We start from the raw sequence: 22,763 nt of genomic DNA, 5'->3' as shown, positions 1-22,763 counted from the left end.
TGAGCTGTTAAATTCATGTATTAAAACTTATGGTGCACGTCACAGGAATGCGGCCAGCTGTCTGTCCCTTTCTTCTGCTAACTTCCTTTTATATCTTGCTATTAAAGGAAGGGTGAATGAAAGTCACTCGGTCATGTCTGGCTCTTTGTGACCCCATGGGACTGTACAGTCCATAGAATTGTCTAGATTGGAATACTGGAGTGGGTAGCCTTTCCCTTTTCCAAAAGGAAGGGTAGAGTACTCCAAATTCTACAATTAAATGTACTTTGCTGCTAAGTCGCTTCAGTCATGTCTGACTCTGTGTGACCCCAGAGATGACAGCCCACCAGGCTCCCCCATCCCTGGGATTCTCCAGGCAAGAACACTGGAGTGGGTTGCCATTTCCTTCTCCAATGCATGAAAGTGAAAAGTGAAAGTGAAGTCACTCAGTCATGTCCGACTCTTAGCGACCCCATGGACTGCAGCCTACCAGGCTCCTCCGTCCATGGGATTTTCCAGGCAAGAGTACTGGAGTGGGGTGTGTACTTTAGGTTCATTATATTATGAGGCAGAAATAAAAATAGGAAACAGAAGGTAGAAACAAAATCTCTCTTCAGAATCTCACCATCCAAGGATACCTATAGTTCACATTTTGGTGTACATTCCGTCTTCCACTGTTTTTTTCTAGGTTAGGTATCCGCTGCCACCCCACCCCCCATCCCCGCCGCCCCCAACTAAATCTTCTAACATGCTTTTTGTTTTTGGTCTCCCTAGGTCATAGATTTGGGGGAACTTGAAAGGATTTTAGAAGTTTTTCTAGCTTAGCCTCTTCAGGTAAAATTACTTTTTCCTGATTATAAATTCAGTAGTAAAGATTCACTGAATTCTGCATGATTCATTGTCAAAGACTTCCAAAATCAAGAATAAAGGAAAAAGCAAAAATTATGTGTAATCCTATTATCCAGAGATAACCATTTTTTAAAAATAAATACTTGTTGTTTTGGTTGCATCAGGTCTTAGTTGTAGCGTGTAGGCTTCTCTAGTTGCACAGGTGGGCTCCAGAGCTCAGGCTCAGTGGTGTTGGCACATGGGCTTAGTTGGCCCCATGGCATGTGGAGTCTTCCCGACCAGGGATCTAATCTGTGTCCCATGGACTGGAAAGTGGATTCTTAACCACTGGACCACCAGGGAAGTCCCGTCATTGTTAATTTGGGGGTGAGGGAGAGATTGCCTTCCCTGGGTATTCTCTGTGTGAATGTACTTGACATGTTCTGCTGTTTCTTAAGCTTTTTTGTTTGTTTCTTACCTTTGTGCCTCTGCTTTCTCTGGAGCCCTCCCTCCTGCTCCTGTGGTCTGTGATTCTACAGCCCTCAGACGGCGGCTGTGAACTAGATAGGAAAGTTCTGCTCTTGGTACCTAGAGTTATCTGTCCTGTAAACACTGGTACCGATGACTCAAAGTGCGTATCTCCTGCCTGCAGTCTAGACCCAGGTCTCTAGCTGCCCCACCCTGGGGGACAGTGAGGGCACGGACTCTCTGAGCTTGTTGTACTTCTCTACACAAAGCTTTGCTTTGGGCAGTCACTGGAAGGCTGCTGAAACTTGCTGCAGCTCAGTGCTTATCAGGAGTTCTTTTGAGAGCACAGCACATTTTTATGGGCATTCGAGAGAAGGATATGCAGCCCAGTCATCCCCTGAGTGATTTTTTATCTTTTTTGAGTCAGAGCCCTCTTTAAAAATCTTATGAAAATCAGAGATCCTCATGACTCAGGTTTTGAATCCTTGCCCTTAGGACTCTAAAATCTATCCTAAAGCCAACCCACACCACAAAGGTGAGGCAAGGCTCTCCTTCCTCACTTGGGCCACTCTAAAATTGCTTTCTCTGAATCATATTTTTCCATTAGCATCTGCCGATACTAAATACGTGATCTGTGTTGTCAGTCACATACTTTGTTGATAAAACTACATGTGTAATGTGTGCACATCTCCCTTCTGGCTTTATCTTATTTTTTCTATCATCTCATTTCTATCCTAGTGTGCTTATGTGTTTGATTCTAACTTAATTTAGTGAAGTTGATGTATTTTATGTCCTCTTTCAGTCCTTGATAGAACAAGGAAACGAAAACCATAAATAGAATAAATGCCCGCTGCCTACAGGGCATTTCTGTTTGGGTATTCTTACAGGCCCCTCATAACCAGTGTGTTTGTGCGAAAGTCACTTAGTCGTGTCCGCCTCTTTGCAACCCCAAGGACTATACAGTCCGTGGAATTCTCCAGGCCAGAATATTAGAGTGGGTAGCCTTTCTCTTCTCCAGGGGATCTTCCCAACAAGTTGCAGGCGGATTTTTCACCAGCTGAGCCAAAAGAGAAGCTCAATAATTAGATTATAACTCCTCTCTCCTTCTTGAAAACTCTTTCCTCTGTATTCTCAGTTTATGAATTTACCATCCACTTAGGTATCCTGGCCTGAATTCTAGACTCTCCACCCTTCCTCATATCTTACTTCCCAAATAATAACCAAGTTCTGTTGATTGTACACATTAAATGTCCCTGTAACTGTTCCTCCCCATGTCCCCCTTGCCTACATTTGCTTTGTCCCACCTTAGTCCATTCTCCACATGGTAACTAGAGTGATGTGTTTAATTTTTTTATTGTTTACTTATTTGACTGCACATGGTCTTAGTTGCTGCACGTGGGATTTTTAGTTGCAGCATGTAGGGTCTAGTTCCCCAACTAGGGATCGAAGCCCGGGCCCCTTCACTGGGTGCATCGAGTCTTAGCCACTGGACCATCAGGGAAGTCCCCTGCAGTGATGTGTTTTAAAAGATCAATCTGACCCAGTCACCCAGTCAAAATGTCTCTTTTGCCTTCATGAAAAAGTTCAGTCTTAGGATGGTATTTGGAGCTCGCCATGTGCTTGCCCCAGCCTGTCTGTCCTGCCTCATATCTTGCTGTGGCCGTGCACACTCATCCTTATCAGACATCTCAGAATTCCCCTAAACACCGGGTGTTCTTACAAAACCTCCCTACCTTTGGCGATGCCGCTCTGTCCCTTGGCCTGCTGAGTCCTTCCTGTCCTGAGGAAAAAACTCTGATCAGGTCACTTGTACAGCATGTTTGTAGGTTGTAGAATTTGTATGTTGCTTTATTTTCTTTCTCTTTTAGAAAAATGTGTTTATTATTTTTCGTTGCACTGGGTCTTGGTTCCTGTCCGTGGGCTTTCACTAGTCGCCGTGAGCAGGGGCTACTCTCTAGTTGCGGTATGTGGGCTTCTCAGGGCGGCGGCTTCTCTATGTTTGCGGAGCAGGGCTCTAGACACTCTCGGGCTCAGAAGTTATGGCTCATGGGCTTAGTTGCTCCGTGCTGTGTTGGATCTTCCCAGACCAGGGATTGGACGCCTGTCCCCTGCATTAGCAGGTGGGTTCTTAGCAATTGCACCACCAGAGAAGTCTGCTTGATTTTCATTTACTCTTTTGGGCTGATTCAGAAATGACATTACTGTGGTTGGTGAAAGTGATTTTGAGTTCTGAAAACCTAACAATGAAAAAAGCCAGATGATAGTCTGTGTGCGAATTACTGATTGTGTCTCTGGGGAATTGAGATTTATAAACATGCACACAATAAGGAATAGACAGCTTTTGTAGGTTAAGCAAAAGATGGGGTTTATTTTAAGGATACAGGCTCCTCCTTCTGAAGCCAGGAGCAGAGAGGTAGCTGGCTGATCACTGGAAGGAACTGGAACCTGGAGCCCGAATGCTGCTGGGACTTCCTGGGTGTGTGCTTCCTTATAATTGCTGCTTGTACACACCGTGCCTCACCTTGCCTCTGTCTCGCTGCCTCACACTCAGGGGCAGTGCTGGCTGTTCCAGTGTCATGCCTGACATGTGCAGCTGAACATGTCTAGAGAAAACCAACCCAGGCTGGTCGGTCTAATTTTCCTCTCAAGTTTTTATTCTGAAAATGTTCAGATCTGCAGAAAGGTTGATCGAGTCACCTGGATTCATCATTTTGTTGGTGTTGTCTTTTTCTGTATTCACTTCTGAGTGTGTGTGTGTACGTGTGTACATGTAAACATATACATAAACAGACATATTGGTTTTGACTGAACTGTTTGAAAGTATGGAAAACCATAAAGCAGAAGTGAGAGGAAGGAGTGGTGAGGGAAGGCCTTACCAAGAGGGTAGCATGTGAGCAAAGACCAGGAGACAAGATGCTGGGCAGTCGTCTTGGAGAAGAGTGTGCACAGGAGAAAGAGGCGGCAGTACAGAAGTGACCCCTAACCCCTGGACAGGGTGTGGGCTGAAGACAGAAGAGCCTCTGCATCACTGGGCTTGATACTGTCAAAATATTCCCTGCCCCTTCCTGATCCAAGGTTATGTTTCTCAGCCCCACTGGCTGTAGGCATGGCCATGTGACTTGCTTTGGCCAGTGATATGTGAGCAGAAATGACCAGCTCACTTCTGGCCTCTCCCTCTGCCTTGACACATGGGAGTGTTCCCTGTAGAGGCTACTCTGTCATCCTGGGTCCTTGGAGGAAGGACAGTTGGGAGCAGAGCAGCACTTCCATCTGAATGTTTTCAGACTTTATAGACATAGCAGGAAATAATAATAATTTTCTTCTCTTCATCAGAAATTGTGTGAAAGGAGAAGAAAGACAGGAAAAAATAGAAATTTTTATGTATCACTGCCATTTTCATTTATGTGTAACTTGCACTAGTATCTAATACAATGTAAGTACACCCAGTGGAATCATAGTGTATGCCCTTTTGCAACCTGCTTTTTCAACTCTGTTTAAAAATACTGTGGTCAAATACATGTAACATAGAAATATACCTTCTTGTAAGAGCAGGACATGTTGAGGTGAATGTTTTCTTTTAAAGATACAGCATGACTAAGCCCCGTATGAATGTATTAAATATGTGTGTGTATGTGTAACCTCCACATGGAGTGATAACGGATGTCCCAGACTGAGTTGAAGTCCCCTTGTTTGTGTCTTTTCTACCCTCCTTGTGTCTTGTACAGACCTTATTTTGCTGTGTCATAATTGTTGATTTTCTTCTATGTCTTTCCCCAGTAGATCTGGAAGTCCTTGAGGGAAGAGCTTATGACTCCAATATTGTCTTACCTTTAGTGCTTGCTACAGTGGTTGGTGCAAAGTAGGCACTTAATAAACCAGCAAAGGACTGAATTTGAGGGACAAGATAATGTTCATAAAGTGTCATGTTTTTCCATTTTATTTATTGATACTCTATATACTTTAAACCAGAAAGTGGAAATATTTTTAAAATTTACTTTTTGCTGCCCTGGATCTTCATTGCTGTACAGGCTTTTTCTAGTTGCGGCAAGTGGGGGTACACTCTAGTTGTGTGCAGGCTTCTTGTTGCAATGCCTTCTCTTGTTGGAGAGCACAGGCTCTAGGCACACAGGCCTCAGTGGCTCTTACACACGGGCTTAGTTGCCCTGAGGCATGTGGAGTTTTCCCAGACCAGGGATAGAAACCCGTGTCCCCTGCATTGACAGGTAGCCTCCTAGCCACTGGACCACAAGGGAAGTCCAAAATATTCTTTATTTCAAAATATAAACTCATCAAAGAGGGAGTTTATTAATATACTAATATTGTTAGAATATACTCTATCTGTAGTATCAACATCCTGTACATAAATCCATTTATTTGTAACTAATCATAGACAGCACAGTATCATCAGGAGTAAGGATGCCTCCATTTGCAAGTCACTGCAGTGTCAGAGGGGGTTTTCTTCTCTAAAGAGCAATGGAATCTGGAATTAGACTATCTGGCCTTTCATTTGCTAGCTATATGACCTTGAGCAGGTCACGTAACCTCTCTTAAGAGTTCAGTTTTCTCATTTGTAAAATGGGAAAATAAGTGTACCATCTCTTTGGATTTTGAACTAAATTTATATACATGAAGCCCTTAGAACCAGCATGAAGCCCTTAGAACCATCATCAGGGTTTGGTAAGTGTTAATCCTGTTAATATTAATTAGGTTTTTGTCTTAGAGTTTGCAACATTCTCCCAAAGTTAATTGTCAGTGACTGACCCAGAAAACTTTACTGTCTGAGTAATGTATTCACTTCTGCTTTGTAGGAGAGGAGATGATAGGGTTGTATTGAAAAGGAAGGGCACATTTAACTGGTGTTCAGTTGAAATTATTTTTTCCCAGTTGAAAATCTTTGAAGGAGAAATTAAGTCACTTCTTCTATAATGTTAAGGTTTAAAGAAAAAGTGTTTTTTCATATTTTCGGCATTGTGTGACAGTGGTAGATTGAGTTTAATATATCCTTTAAAATAGGGGGGATTTAAATGACAAGACTTTTGGAGCTTTAAGTGAAAATGTTAAAAAACTTGTAAACTTTAGATCATAGAGCTATGGTGTTCAGATTTGAATGTATTTATTTTGAGATATATTGTTGGGTTTAGATGTGTAGATGTGAAACTGAAAGTTGCCAAGTCGTGCCCAACTCTTTTTGACCCTGTGGACTATAGCCTGCCAGGCTCCTTTGTCCATGGGATTCTCCAGGCAAGAATACTGGAATGGGTTGCCATTCCCTTTTCCAGGGGATCCTCCCAACCCAGGGATCGAACCCTGGTCTCCTTCATTGCAGGCAGATACTTTACCATCTAAGCCACTAGGGAAGCCAAAGGAATATAGTGAAATTGTCATAGCATTTTATACGTTTTAGACATGACCAGATATTGGAAAAAAAAACCAAAACACTTACAATAATATAATCAAAACAAAAGAATCTCTAGAAGGATGCCATCTGGAAGAATAAATATTTGAAAGTGTTTTTCTTTATGTTGAAATTTAGTATTTTAGAATGTAATAATTTGGGAAAGTAAGATGCTTTTGTAGAATGACTGTTTGCTAAATTGAAAACAATGCCTTTTGGACTTAGTTTTCCCCAACACAGATGCTAAAAATAGGAGGAACAATTTGGCCCATCCTGTCTTAGCTTCTGCCTCATGTCACCACTGTGGCCCTTGCTGTTTTGAACAGAGGCTGTTTTGAGTCTATTTTTAGTTAATCAGAACCGTGAGGGTAGGAAGTACTGCGTCAGAACAGTTCCAGGGAAACCTCTATTTATTTTACCTTTTTTGTCCTTTAAAAATTTTATTATTGTTTTTTTTTTTCTGGCTGTGCCATGTGGCTTGCGTGATCTTAGTTCCTCGACCAGGGATAGAACCCCAGGCATCCTGAAGTGGAACCCTGGCCCTCAGCAGTGAAAGTACTGAGTCCTACCCATTGGCCCACCAAGGAATTCCTGGGAAACCTCTATTATAATGTCATTTGTGAAAGAAGAACTGAAACAGTCAAGACAAGAAAAACTAGGAATGAACTTTCATGATCAGTATGTTTGGGTTTGAGTTGTGGTTTAGGACACAAGTTGAGGAATTGGAAGTTCCTTTTTATGCTTTTGGGTTTTTTCTGTCTGTGACATCTAGGAAAGCAATTCTTTTTAAGCAAAAGTCCCTTAACTTTAGAAAGATTATACCAGTCTTGTGTGTTTGTATATAAAGTAGAGTAAGCAAAGAGAAAAATGTTTAATAATATTTTGGTGTGTGGTACTATTTTTAGTTTGTGTCTCATATGTTCTTCTTGTGATAAAAGTGAGGTCACATCTCTTAATAGATTAATTAGATGGGCTTTCATACCTGTGATTGCTCAAAGCCATTCTTTAGGAGGGAGTCTCCAGTCCAGATATTCTCAGGGTCCTCAGGTTGCTAAACCAGTTCAGAGCCACCACCATGGTGGAAGGTAGCCAATCCACTGAAGAGCTTCGTCTCCTACTGAGAGCGTTGCTGTGTGGCCGCCCAGAGCACTGCCCCGGCACCGCTGTTTCTTCACTCCCCAGCAGGTCTTTAACATGGGAAGTCAGGACAGGTTCTGCCAATCCTTTTCCAGCTCATGTCATAGGTGGACCTGCCCCTTCTCCTTCCTGCACTACCCCCTCTCCCTTAATAGTCCACAGGCTATTTCACAAAGTCTTCATTCTTCTTCTTCTTCTTTTTAAACCTGTGTTTGTGGAATGGTACTGGGAAGGGAATGGGGAAGGCAGCACAGTGGAAATCTTTCTTCTTTGGAAAACTTCCTTCAAGCCCTTATTGCAGTGAGTCAGGACATTTGTGCTATGTTTATAACACTGAGGAGAACATCTGAATTTAACATCGCAGGCTGAACTTGGCACCCAGATTTAAAGTGGCTTTGTGATTTTTCTAAAAGCTGTGTGTGCGTGCTTTTTCAGAGGCAATATTATCATTCCAATAATGGTAAATTTCATGTGCAATACATTTTCTAGTGTATTTCACTTACGCTTTCATTAATTCACCAGATATTTAAAGGGTGCCCACTATGTGCCAGGGCCTTCCCAGGTGGCACACTGGCTCAGTAGTTATGACTCCTGGACTTGGTTGCCCCATGGCATGTGGGATCTCAGTTCCCTAGTCAGGGATCAGACCCACATCTCCTGCAATGGAAGGCGGATTCTTAACCACTGGACCACCAGGAAAGTCCCCAAACCACTTTTGTTACCATGTCTTAAAGGATCTGCAGCCCAGGCAGGAGATGTAAGACCTAGTGGTCTTACTCCGTCTCGTGGCGTTGTGTGCCATCTAGAAGCTGACAGCTCTCCAACTGTCATCCTAACCTGCCCTGTGCCCCACACGTCAGATTATATATCTTCATGACAACTCCATCTGCCTGCTTGTTAATGTCTTAAAAGAACTATTTAGTCTCTCCCCACCTCCATTCTTCTTACTGTCTTTACTTTGTAAACGGATGTAATAAATTGCTTGGGCCCAAGACTTTGGTGTCATCTTTGCCCCCTCTAGTTTTATCCTCCCCTTCACCCAGATTTAAAATAGCTTTATATATTTTTTTTCCAAAAACCGTATGTGTTCTTTTTCAAAGGTAATAACTTTATTCCATAAACAGTATGTACCCCATCATTTCTCTCATCAGTAGCGTGTATAATCAGCACCTCCTGTGAGCTTGAACTCTGTTTTCAAAGTATACCCCCTAATTGTCCACCCGCCATTGTCTTCATAGCTACCCACCCTAGTCCAAGTCATCATCCATCTTCCCATAGATTATTCCAGTAGCCTTCTGAGTAGTCTCTGCCTACTTTCATTCTCCTCTACAGTTTATTCTCCCCAGCAGCCAAAATAGCAATTTTTAAATGTAGGTCAAATCATGTTCTTTTTCTGATCACAAAACCCCCTGGTGGCTCCCCACGGTCAGTCCTCTTACATTGGCCCTCAAAGCCCCCCTCTTACCTTCGACATCCTCATCTCCTACTGTTCCTCCCCTTGCTCATTCTGCTGTAACCACGCACTGCCCTTGTTGACCTTGGACTTGGCACACACAGTCGCACCCTACTTCCCAGAGACCCACATGGCTTGCTTCCTCCCTCCCTTCAGGTGTTTTCGTGCATCCCCCTTTATCAGAGAGGCTTCTCAATCCACCTTGTGTAAAAATTATATTGCCTTCTCCCCAGCGTGCCAGACTGTCCCTCCTCTGCTTTATTTTTCTCTAATGGTGCTCATAACCACTTGGCATCCTTTTTGTCCATTTGACTGTTGTCCTTGGACCACCACTAGAATCTGAGTTCCACGAGAGCAGGGACTGTTCTGTTTATTGGGGTACTTGATGAATGAGGTTAAATGAGGAGTATCTGAAGAGGGGTCAGTATCAGAAGTCTGAAACACTGTCTGGGCTTTGAATATTCAGTGAAACATTCTTGTGTGTGGCTTCAGTACTCCCTTCCCTCTGTGTATTTATTTCTCCCTTCATCCTGGGTATAAAGGCATGTTATGTGTCAGGGACTTCCCTGGTAGCTCAGATGGTAAAGAATCTGCTTGCAGTGCAGATTTGGTCCCTGGGTCGGGAAGATCCCCTGGAGAAGGGAATGGTTACCCACTCCATTATTCTGGCCTGGAGAATTCCATGGACAGAGGAGCCTGGCAGGCTACAGTGCATGGGGTCGCAAAGAGTCAGACATGACTGAGAAGCTAACACATGTGCCTGGCACTGTGCTCACTGCTGGGGATACAGTGGTGAACAAGTAGACATGATTTTCTTATGGAGCTTCTGTTCTACTAGGGAAGTTAAGACAGTGAATAAGAAATAAACAAGATATTTATGGACCGTGAAGGTTGCTAGAAAGATGTGACCAGAATATGAAATGAATGTGGTAGGGAGGGCTGTGCTCAATAGGATGGTCAAGGAAGTCCTCCAGGAGGTGACATTTATGCTGAGAATGGAAGGAAGAGAAAGAGCCAGGTGGGTCAAGAATTAGGGAAAGTGCTGCTAAGGGAATTAGCGAGTGGCCAGAGGCAAGACAGTGGAAATGGAAATGGCAACGCACTCCAGTATTCTTGCCTGGAAAATCCCATGGACAGAGAAGCCAGGCAGGCTACAGTCCATGAGGTCAGAAGAGAGTCAGACACAGCAACTAAACAACAAGAGGCAAGGTAGAGCTAAGATGATATAGGAACTGTCCGAGGGCCAGAGTGGGACACCACGACCCCGGAGGAGCGCTCTGTAAAACATGGGAAGGATCTGGGTTTTATTCCAGGTTCAGTATGACTGGCTTATTCACTCAACATAACGTCTTTGGGGCTCATCCATGTTGCAGCATGTGTCAGAATTTCCTTCCTTTTAAAAGCAGTCCATTTATGTGTAGACCACATTTTATTTATGTTTATCTATTGATAACACTTGGGTTGCTTCCACCTTTTGCGAATAATTCTGCTATGAACATGGGTGAACAACTACCTGTTTGAGTCCCCGCTTTCAGGTCTTTTGGGTAATTCCACTTGTAGGAATTCCACTTGTAGGAATTACTGGATTATATGGTAATTCGATTTTTGATTTCTTAAGGAACTGCCACTCTGTTTTCCTTAGTGGCTGCACCATTTTACATTCTTACCAACAGTGTGCAAGTGTTCCAATTCCTCTACACCCTTGCTCACAGTTGTTATTTTATGTTGTTTTTTGGTTTGATAGTAGCCATCCTAAGGTGAGTGTGAGGTGTTAGCTCAGTGTGCTTTTAATTTACATTTCAGAAATGTAAAGCTTTGACAGGCTTCCCACATGGTGCTAGTGGTAAAGAACTCACCTACCAGTGCAGGAGACAGAAGAGACTCGAGTTCGATCTCTGGGTCGAGAAGATTCCCCTGGAGAAGGGAGTGGCAACCCACTCTAGTATTCTTGCCTAGAGAATCCTTTTGACAGAGGAGCCTGGCAGGCTACAGTCCATAGGGTCACAAAGAGTTGGACACAACTGAAGTGACTTAGCACTCACAAAGCTCTGAAGTGTTTGTGTGCATGCTCAATTTCTCAGTCCTGTGTGACTCTTTGCAACCCTGTTAACTCTTGCCCACTAGGCCAGATTGGACCCAGGTGGATCCATTAAGAAGCTTTTGCAGAGGTCCTGGTAAGAGAGGGTGGTGGCCTGGAGAAGATGGTGGCAGAGGAGCTGAGAACTGAGGGTAAACTCATGTGGAAGGAGCAAGACTTGGTAAATAGTCAGGGTTGAGGAGATGAAGGGAGGCTGAACACAGACCCTATCTCTCTGGCTTGCCCACTGGGTTGGCAACAGTTTGGGGCAGGGGTGTTTTCTGGTCCACCTCCCCCATCCACTCCAGTGAAGTGTTCATGAGAGAACAACTTCGTTCGTTTCTTGAAGTTTTTCTTTATTTTTAAGACAAATATTCTTTTTATTTCTGTTAAACTGGATATACAGTTATTGTTGCTAGGCAACCAACTTTTAACAAATATATAACTGCAATTTAATTTCATGTTAGCAAGATAGATGTTGAAAAGATAATTTTGGGTAGATCTAATCACAGTAATAAATAATTTATAGGGACTTCCCTGGTGGGCCATTGTTTAGGACTCCATGCTTTTTACTGCTGAGAGCATGGGTGTGAGCCCTGGTCACGGAGCTAAGTTCCCACAAACCGTGTGGTGGGGCCAAAATAAATAATAATTTCTACAATTTTTTTTTTTTACTTTCTTACAGGGGCCATGGGCTTCCCTTGTGGCTCAGTTGGTAAAGAATCTGCCTGCAGTGAGGGAAATCTGGGTTCGATCCCTGGGTTGGAAAGATCCCCTGGAGAAGGGAAAGGCTACCCACTCCAGTATTCTGGCCTGGAGAATTCCGTGGACTCTCCATGGGGTCACTAAGAGTCAGATACGACTAAGTGACTTTCACTTTTACACAGGGGTCGTATTCATTAAAGCCCTAGAGGCTAATTTTGCCTTGACCTTCGCTAGTACAGAAGTGACTCTTGATTTGTTTCCTTTCATTACAGAAGCAAATTTTGTTTTTTTAAGTTGCCCAAGAGGGAGAAGTTATATTACAGCCCTACCAGTTAATGCACTAAGTGAACAGCACACTGATCCTCTCCTCATTATTTTCCGGGAAATTAATACGGCAGAACATGTCAGAAAAGCACAAGGCGTGTACTCAGTCACGTCCGATTCTTTGTGACCCCGTGGACTGCAGCCTGCCAGGCTTCTCTGTTCATGGGATTTCCCAGGCAAGAGTACTGGAGTGGGTTGCCATTTCTTGCTCCAGGGCCTGGTGTAGGATAGGCAACTCGACTTCCTTTTCGTGTTTAGTTTTATTTCAAAGTGCTAACTTTGTAAACTGATGACAGTGGGTTTGAGGGGGGTGAAAACTCAGTGGGAATGAATATCACTGCTTTTAAAACAGTGGTTAAGCTTTGGTGATTATTAACTTTTTTCAGCTAATGTGAATGAAATTTTCTGCTGACAAGTAACACTAGTCACTGGGCTGTCTGCAGTTCAGACTCCAGTGCTCCATCACTGAGTGAGTTTTTCATCACAGAACTGGTGACAACTTCCACTTCCAGTCCTCATCGGAGGACTGGTGATGACTTCTGCTTTTCCCCTCCCCTGTCCAGTTCTGGGTGGTAAGCACATGTAGAGACTGGATGCCAAGCTAGGTTTTAGGGAGATAAAGATAAGTGAGCAAGAGGCAGCCAGGGAAGTGCAGCCATTCTCAAAGGTTTTGGTCTCAGGTTTCCTTTATACTCTTAGAAAATATTAAGGCTCCCAATGATTTTTTGTTTAGGTGGTTTATATCCATCAATATTTTACTGTATTAGTTTGGTAATAATATTACCTGGAGTACCTGGAGAAGAGAAAGGCTACCCACTCTACCCACTCCAGCATTCTGGCCTGGAGAAATCCACGGACTGTATAATTCATGGGGTCACAAAGAGTCAGACATAACTGAGCAACTTTCACTTCACTTCACAGAAGTGAAAACTGAGAAATTTAGAAAAATATTTATTCTTTAAAAAAATAATAAAAGCCATTATATGTTGGTAGCAGAAAATGAAGAGGAACTGAAGAGTTCCTCTTGTTAAAGGTGGTAAGAGGAAAATGAAAAAGCTGGCTTCAAACTCAGCATTCAAAACGTTTAAGATCATGGCATCCCGGCCCATTGCTTCATGGCAAATAGAAGGGGAAAATGCGGAAGTAGTGACAGATTTTATTTTCTAGGGCTGCAAAATCACTGTGGACAGTGATTGCAGCCATGAAATTAAAAGGAAAGCTTGTTTTCCTTGGAAGGAAAGTTTGACAAACCTAGATAGCATATTAAAAAGCAGAGATATCACTTGCAAACAAAGGTTTGTATGGTCAAAGCTATGGTTTTTTCCAGTAGTCATATACAGATGTGAGAGTTGGATCATAAAGAAGGCTGAGTGCTGAAGAACTGATGCTTTCAAATTGTTGGCTGGAGAAGAACTGAGAGTCTCTTGGACAGCAAGGAGATAAACCAGTTGATCCTAAAGGAAATCAGTGCTCAGTATTCACTGGAATGACTGATGCTGAAGTTGAAGCTCCAGTACCTTGACCACCTGATCGGAAGAGCCGACTCATTGGAAGGGACCCTGATGCTGGGAAAGACTGAAGGCAAAAGAAGAGAGCAGCAGAGGTTGAGATGGTTTGATAGCATTACCGATTCAATGGTAACTTGAGCAAACTCCAGGAGATGGTGAAGGACAGGGAAGCCTGGCATGCTGCAGTCCATGGGGTCACAAAGAATAGGACATGACTTGGTGACTGAACAAACAACTACAGTGTTAATATCAATAACATGTTTTTAATGAAAATAACTCACTTCCTACTTTTGCATTCCAGTCCCTTATGATGAAAAGGACATCTTTTTTTTTTGGTGTTAGTTCTAGAAGATCTTTTCGGTCATCATAAAACCATTCAACTTCAGCTTCTTCGGCATTAGTGGTTGGGGCATAGACTTGGATTACTGTGATATTGAATGGTTTGCCTTGGAAATGAACAGAGTCATTCTGTCATTTTTGAGATTACACCCAAGTACTGCATTTTGGACTCTAGTTGACTATGAGGGTTACTCCATTTCTTCTAAGGGATTCTTGCCCACAGTAGTAGGTATGATGGTCATCTGAATTAAATTCACCCAATCCAGTCCATTTTCATTCACTGATTGCTAAAATGTCTATGTTCATTCTTGCCATCTCCTGTTTGACCACTTCCAATTTACCTTGATTCATGGACCTAACATTCCAGGTTCCTATGCAATATTGTTCTTTATAGCATTGGACTTCCATCACCAGTCACATCCACAACTGGGCATTGTTTTTGCTATGGCCCTGTCTCTTCATTCTTTCTGGAGTTATTTCTCCACTCTTCTTCAGTAGCATATTGGGTACCTACCGACCTGGGGAGTTCATCTTTCAGTGTCATATCTTTTTGCCTTTTCATACTGTTGATGGGGTTCTCAAGGCAAGAATACTGAAGTGGTTTTCCATTCCCTTCTCCAGTGGACCACGTTTTGTCAGAACTGTCCACCATGATCTGTCCATCTTGGGTGGCCCTACACGGCACGGCTCATGGTTTCATTGAGTTAGACACGGCTATGGTCCATGTGATCAGTTTGGTTAGTTTTCTATGATTGTTGTTTCATTCATATGTGGCTCAGATCATGAACTCCTTATTACAAAATTCACACTTAAATTGAAGAAAATAGGGAAAACCACTAGACCATTCGGGTATGCCTAAATCAAATCACTTATGATTATCCAGTGGAAGTGACAGATAGATTCAAGGGATTAGGTCTGATTAGAGTGCCTGAAGAACTATGGACAGAGGTTCGTGACATTGTACAGGAAGCAGTGATCAAGACCATCCCCGAGAAAAACAAATGCAAAAAGGCAAAATGGTTGTCTGAGGAGACCTTACAAATAGCTGAGAAAAGAGGAGAAGCTAAAGGCAAAAGAGAAAAGGATAGATATATCCATCGGAATGTAGAGTTCCAAAGAATGGCAAGGAGAGATAAGAAAGCCTTCCTCAGTGATCAATGCAAAGAAATAGAGGAAAACAATAGAATGAGAAAGACTAGAGATCTCTTCAAGAAAATTAGAGATACCAAGGGAATATTTCATGCAAAGATGGTCACAGTAAAGGACAGAAATAGTATGGACCTGACAGAAGCAGAAGATATTAAGAAAAAGTGGCAGGAGTACACAGAAGAACTGTACAAAAAAGATATTAATGACCCAGATAACCATAATGGTGTGATCACTCACCTAGCTCAGACATCCTGGAGTGCAAAGTCAAGTGGGCTTTAGGAAGCATCACTACAAACAAAGCTATTGGAAGTGATGGAATTCCAGCTGAGCTATTTAAAGTCCTAAAAGATGATGTGAAAGTGCTGCATTCAATATGCCAGCAAATTTGGGAAACTCAGTAGTGGCCTCAGGATTGGAAAAGGTCAGTTTTCATTCCAGTCCCAAAGAAAGGCAGTGCCAAAGAATGTTCAGGCTACCACATAATTGCACTTATTTTACATGGTATCAAAGTTTTAAATTACATGCTCAAAATTCTCCAAGCTTATCTTTAACAGTGCATGAACTGAGAACTTCCAGATGTTCAAGATGGATTTAGAAAAGGCACAGAGGAATCAGAGATCAAATTGCCAACATCCAATGGATCATCAAAGAAGCAAGAGAGTTCCAGAAAAACATCTGCTTCTGCTTTACTGACTACACCAAAGCCTTTGACACTGTGGTTCACAACAAATTATGGAAAATTCTTCAGGAGATGGGAATACCAGACTACCTTACCTGCCTCCTGAGAAATCTGTATGCAGGTTAAGAAGCAACAGTTCAAACTGGATATGGAACAATAGACTGGTTCCAAATTGGGAAAGGAGTACATAAAGGCTGTATATTGTCACCCTGTTTATTTAACTTATATGCAGAGTACATCATGAGAAATGCTGGGTTGGATGAAGCACAAGCTGAAATCAAGATTGCTGGGAGAAATATCAATAACCTCAGACATGCAGATGATACCACCCTTATGGCAGAAAGAGAAGAAGAACTAAAGAGCCTCTTGATGAACATGAAAGAGGAAAGTGAAAAACCTGGCTTAAAACTTACCATACAAAAACTAAGATCATGGCATCTGGTCCCATCACTTCATGGCACATAGATGGGGAAACAGCGGAAACAGAGACTTTATTTGCTTGGGCTCCCAAATCACTGCAGACAGTGACCGCAGCCATGAAATTAAGACAGCTGTTCCTTGGAAGAAAAGCTATGACAAACCTTGACAGTGTATTAAAAAGCAGAGACATTACTTTGCTGACAAAGGTCTGCCTAGTCAAAGCTATGGTTTTTCCAGTGGTCATGTATGGATGTGAGAGTTGGACCATAAAGAAAGCTGAGTGTGGAAGAATTGATGGTTTTGAACTGTGGTGTTGGGAGAAGATTCTTGAGAGTCCCTTGGACAGCAAGAAGATCCAACCAGTCCATCCTAAAGGAAATCAGTCCTGAATATTCATTGGAAGGACATGCTGAAGCTGAAGCTCCAATACTTTGGCTATCTGATGCAAAGAACTGACTCAGTGGAGAAGACCATAATGCTGGGAAAGATTGAAGGCAGGAGGAGAAGGGGATGACGGAGCATGAGATGCTTGGATGGCATCACTGACCCGATGAACATGAGTTTAAGCAAACTCTAGGAGTTGGTGAAGGACAGGGAAGCCTGGCGTGCTGCAGTCAATGGGGTCACAAAGAGTCAGAGACATCTGAGTGACTGAACTGAACTGTACGAAAATAACTACATTTTCCAGAACAAATTCAGTGAGTGACATTGTTTTTACTTTCGCAATTCTTTTAAATGTCTAATTTAATGGAAGACAGCTGGAATCTCATTAACTTTTTTATTTAATTTGCTGCAGCACACTTGTCATGTAGCCTCTGGAAAACTCCACTTGACATGAGAGAATGAGAGTGAAAAAGGCAAATGTCTTAATGTTTGGCTTCACAGGCCCTCTGAAAGTGTTTTCGAGATCCCTAGATATGGCCAGCTTTAGTGATAGGAGCACAGACACTAAAGCTAGATTTTAGTGAGTTCACATTCCAGCTTTGCCACTGACCCGTTAGGCAAGACATCTAACCTGTCTGTGCCTCAGTTTGCTCATATACAAAATGTACATAGGTACCTGCTTCAGTGGGTTATTATGAGGATTAAATAGTAAGGTGTAAAGTACTTAGAACATTACTAGAAGCATCAGTTTTTATTTAAATAAATAAGCCCTGTTAATAATTCTTTCCATCAAGGAATTTAATCTAGTTAAGGAGATAGTTGAAAACCAAACAACTTCAGGATTTTATATAAATTCCTTGATAGATATATTTATAGGAGAGGCTTCTCAACTTTGGGGCCAAGAGTCAGGACGTTCCTGTTGTCTGAACCATAGAAGGTGCAGATTTCCACCAATGTTAGAATGAGTTATAAATTCTTAATTCAGACAGTGTCCATCCCCATTAACTTTTGCTGTAATTTAACTTTTTTATCTTCCTTATTTGTAATGGAAAGAGTGTGAGCAGCCTAACTGGTTTGCTTCTCTGATGCCCACTTAGAGCCAGAAACTTTATCATAATTGTCACATATGCCCATTGCCTGGGAGGGCAGGTGCTCAGAGTTCATTGCCTGGTTATGAATTAATGACAGTCAAAATGTGGGAGAACCATTTCTGTGATCCACTAGGCTTCTGTGTTACATATTTGTAATCACTTGATAACTCTGGGATATAATTGTAAGAAGGAAATTATAGATAATATTTTTATTGAAAGTTAAACCTAATCATTTTGTTCTTAAAAATGAGAGTAAAATCTCTTAATGTAACTTTTATTATTTTCTCATTGTTTTAGGGAATTATATTGGATATTTATTATATTTTTAAACTTTAAACTTTTTATTTTGCATTGGGATATAGCCAGTTAACAATGTTGTAGTAGTTTCAGATGAATATCTAAGGGACTCAGTCAGACACAGTGTATATTTGTTTTAAATTCTATTTAAAATTACCAAGTCTCTGGGTTTTATTACAATAACAAGAAGCTTTAATGTGTTGAAAAGTGTAGTATGTTTATTGTAAATTCACAGTGTCACTCAAGATGGTTTGATAAACAGGTGGTAAAGCAATTAAGATGCAATTTTTAAAAAGTTAGTTGGTAACTTATAAAAATACTGCCACACAGAGTTATCGTTTGTCTCGAATGAGTCCTTTTTTCTCAAGGCATGTTTAGTTTTTAATGCTCAGGTTTGGTCATTGATAGCATTAATATTGTTATTCTCATGCAGAGTTGTGTTTCTGCTGTTTTTCACAGAATGCTCTTTCCCCCTCATTGTAGATCCGACGGAGGCGCCTTGCACGACTTGCTGGTGGACAGACCTCCCAGCCTACCACCCCTCTCACTTCTCCCCAGAGGGAGAACCCCCCCGGGCCTCCCATAGCAGCATCAGCTCCAGGCCCCTCCCAGAGCCTTGGTCTCAACGTCCACAACATGACCCCCGCTACCTCCCCCATTGGTGCATCAGGTGAGCCTCACCTTCATACCTGGGAGCTTTCTGGTACAGTTACAGTTGCGAAATTTCCATGGCAGGATGAAATGAACAGCAACTTTTAAAAATCCTGCAAGCAGTGGTTTAAAGATTAAGGTCATTACAATGTGTTTTGTTAATGTCTGTTCATTTTGATGTTTTGATAGTGATGTTGAAGCTGACTGTTTTCTATAGCTTTCATGCTTTTTTTCAGACAAGGCCAGGTCTTTGTCTCTGATGGCAAGGAGCTTAAGACTAAATTTGGTTCTGCAGATTTTATGACTTTGGTTGATGCTTTTTTTTTTAAGATAAAATATTCTGCAAATCCAAGATTGAAATAATGGTCAAGATCGAAATAATGGTCAAAATAATGCCTCTGATTATGGATTTCATTGTCTTCATTCTATATTGTCATAGAACCTTTTTTCTAAATTTTCAGGGTATGTAAAGTTCGCCTTGGGAATTCCCTGATAGTCCAATGGTTAGGACTCTGTGCTCTCACTGCTGAGGGCCTGGGTTCGATACCTGGTCAGGGAACTAAGATCCCATAAGCCTTGCAATATGGCCAAAAAGAAAATAAAATAGAATAAAAGTTTGAACTCTTAACTATAGAAGTATTAATATAAATGAACCATAATAAGTTCACCTGATATGATGTCTTATAACTGTCTCATTGATAGTTTAACTGTTGTAGAAGTTAATTTCTTTATAATTAATGAGCTCATGGTTGATACCATGGTTGTCTTTGTTGGGAAATGTATCTTTTAAGATATCTGTCTTTTCACTAAGTGAACTTTTCTATCAAATGTAATAATTATTGACTTTATTATAATAGTTAGGATTCTAAGTAGGAAAAAGGTGCTAAGAGACCTGCATTGATCATCATATCATCTAATAATGTAATATCTGATTGTCAGCTCTGCTCTTGTTTAATGCACTGCCACCTCTGAACAATCCATCTTCATGATCTAGGATAACTTGTCGATTAAAAGTTATTTGCGGAGTTTCTGTTACTGTGACTCTCGTTAGGCATCACTGTAGGCCCCTCCTAAGGCAAATACAAATGCTTCTATGTAAATCTGCTAATTATTAAATGAGAGAGGCTCAGGCCAACACATGTTAGTAATAAACGATGCCTGTGTCTGAAATGTTTCCTGGTTACTGCTTGGAGAAGCTGTGGTGATCTACTAGGAGAAAGGGTCAGGATTCCAGTTGTGTTTCCTCCTTTTCCTGTGGTGCCACCAGCACTGCTGCTTGCCTCACCCTGATCAGACCCCACCTGGGATGCTGCCGCGTGTCCAGGGAAGAGCTCGTGGGATGGGGAGGGACTTAAAAACTTCACTGCATCAGCAAAGTGTCCTGGGGACAGGCTCCTGCCGCTCCTCGCTGCAGCGGGTCGTCTCTTTGGGACCTTCAGGATTAATCTCGGCATGCCCCTTAGGCCCACTCATGTCAGCCCCCCATCTCCCCGTGTCCTCATGCCTCATCTCCCAGTCTCTAATCCTTATGTGGTTTGTCACATGTACCTTTCCTTCCCCACTTCCCCAAATTCTGAAAGCCTTGTGCCCAGCCACCAGCAAAATCATGCTCTGTCAGCGTCCCTTCCCCTTAGTGCTCTCACTGGATCTGACCTCTTTCTCCATTGCTTTCTCGTTTCTTCTTGACCATTCTTCCTCCACCCTGAAAACACATTGGTTTGAATCTTGTGTTACCTAACCATATTCTCCACTTCTCTCCCTTGTTGAGGCTTATATTCCAAAGCCCACTCACCCACAGCACTCGTTATGTCCACTATTTGTCCAGCACTGTTTCTGTCTTAATTTGTGATGATTTCAGTAGCCGTGTGATCCTTCCAGAACTCCGACCTCTGTGTTTCTTGAGCTCCTCCCCTTCAGTGACCTTTCCTGCCCTCTGACTCCAGCCACTCACTGCCATGGTCAGACTCTAGATTTTTCAGTCTCAGTGACTTTCTGACCACCACCTTCGGCTTTTTCGCTCACCCCTCTGTGCCCAAATCCTCAGTCTTCCCTCGGGGCTACAGTCCCTTGACCCATCACCTTTTTACTTTCTTCATGTTTCCCCCTCCTCGTGTCCTTACTTTCCTCCTCAACCTGGGGAAATTTCATGGCCAGTCACTACTGTCACTCCTTCTCTGGCCTCTCTCTCACTCTGTCTTCTTCCCTTAAAGTACAGTCCTCGTCTTAAGTCCCAGTCCCCTCCTGTTCTTGGTCTCTTGCTGTGAAATGAGGCTGGAGAAAAACCATACTAGCAATCTCATTTCAGAGCCATCATCACAGACTCAAGTGGACCCTTAATACTAGTGGGTAATTGTACTGTATTTCCTTGTTCACTCTCCCACAGTCTGTTTCAGTCTATTTCATACCTTCTCTAATGTGTAACACCTCTTCTCCATGTACACTCTGGGCTGGTGGCCCACCTTCCAGTTTTGTGGAGAGAACAGATGCAGGCAAAAGGGAACCTACCTCCTTCACCTTCAACCCTGCCTCCACTGCCAACCAGTATGTGCGGCCAGTTCTTGTCATAGTTGAACTGTCCCTGCCCTTGCTGCCGTCTGTACCCTGGATCCCATCTCCTCTCACTGCCCAGAGCCATTGCTACAGCAGTTCCTGTCGTCTCTCCAGCTTCATCCGGTTCTCCATCTCAAGTGGAAACCTTTTATTTTTGTTTAAACAGTCATCATACATGCTGTTCCTTCTCCCATGATGGGAGTAAATAAAAAAGAACTCTTGATCTCATATCCCCTGCTGACTTCCACCCCACTTCTCTGCACCCTTTCACAACAGAACTTCTAGAATGAGTTGCCCATCCTTAGTCTCCTCTTTCTGTCCTTGCACCTTGCTGAGTCGAGTCCCATCAGGTGAGGCCTCCTGTGGTCAGCTCTGAGTCACCATCTGGTCTGACCTGTCAGCTCCATTCCACGTGGCTTTGGCCTTCTTCTCCTTGAAACACTCTCTGTTCAGCTTCAGAGCATTACGCTCCTGATTTTCATCCTGTTTCCATCTGTTCCTTCTTAGTTCTTTGTATGAGTCTTTTTCATTTCCCAAGCTTCTAAAGGTCAGGGTTCAAGGGCTCAGTATTTAACCTCTTCTCCTCTCCATCTCTATGCTTATTCTCTTATTAATTTTATCCAGTATCCTGACGAAATTGGTACCTCCAGCTCAGGCCTGTTCTTTGAACTTCAGTGTGGCGTTCATCTGATACATGTCTCACAGTTAACACATTCAAAATCAAGTTCGTGATATTTCCTTACATCTTATTTTTTCCTAGAACCCTATCTCGGTAAATGATAACTCATTTTTTTTTTTCTAGTTGCTTAAGCTTAAAATGGGCATCCCTGGTGGCTCAGATGGTAAAGAATTTACTTGCAGTGGAGGAGACCTGGGTTCAGTCCCTGGCTAGGGAAGATCCCCTGGAGAAGGGAATGGCAACCCACTCCAGTATTCTTGTCTGGAGAATTCCATAGACAGAGGAGCCTGGTGGGCTATGTAGTCTGTGGGGTTGCAAAGAGTTGGACACAACTGAGTGACTAACACTTCACTCTTCTGCGAGCTTAAAACATTCTGTCTTCTTTTTACCTCATAATTCTAGGTTGAGAGTCATCAAATTCCTTCTTTAAAAGGCCAGTTAGTAAATATTTTTGGCTGTGCAGGCTGTGCAGTCTCTGTCACAAACATTCTTCTCTGCCCCCTAGCACAAAACAGCCATAGACTTTGTGTCAACTGATGAGCATTGCTGTGTTTCAATAAAACTTTATTTACAAAAATAAGTAAGTGTGGCCTGTGGACTGAGGCTTGCTGACCTCTGTCCTAGGTCTATCAGCAAAATTTAGAACCAGA

The 22,763-nt window shown here is 42.5% G+C and overlaps 1 protein-coding gene across 2 annotated transcripts in view; it reads left to right on the top strand.

The window, feature by feature from the left end:
* The window catches only part of UBE4B (ubiquitination factor E4B), a 122,782-nt gene that overhangs the window by 19,210 nt on the left and 80,809 nt on the right, over positions 1-22,763 (top strand). For both annotated transcript variants that reach the window (XM_027564949.1, XM_027564950.1), the window contains exon 2: positions 18,717-18,903. In XM_027564949.1, the coding sequence (XP_027420750.1) occupies positions 18,717-18,903 (187 nt within the window). The remainder of the gene's footprint in view (positions 1-18,716; positions 18,904-22,763) is intronic.

Source organism: Bos indicus x Bos taurus, chromosome 16 (assembly GCF_003369695.1).
Source record: "Bos indicus x Bos taurus breed Angus x Brahman F1 hybrid chromosome 16, Bos_hybrid_MaternalHap_v2.0, whole genome shotgun sequence".
In the NCBI taxonomy this organism is placed as follows: domain Eukaryota; kingdom Metazoa; phylum Chordata; class Mammalia; order Artiodactyla; family Bovidae; genus Bos; species Bos indicus x Bos taurus.
The sequence above is the reverse complement of the archived record's forward strand: the minus strand, read 5'-3'. Positions and strand labels throughout refer to the sequence as shown.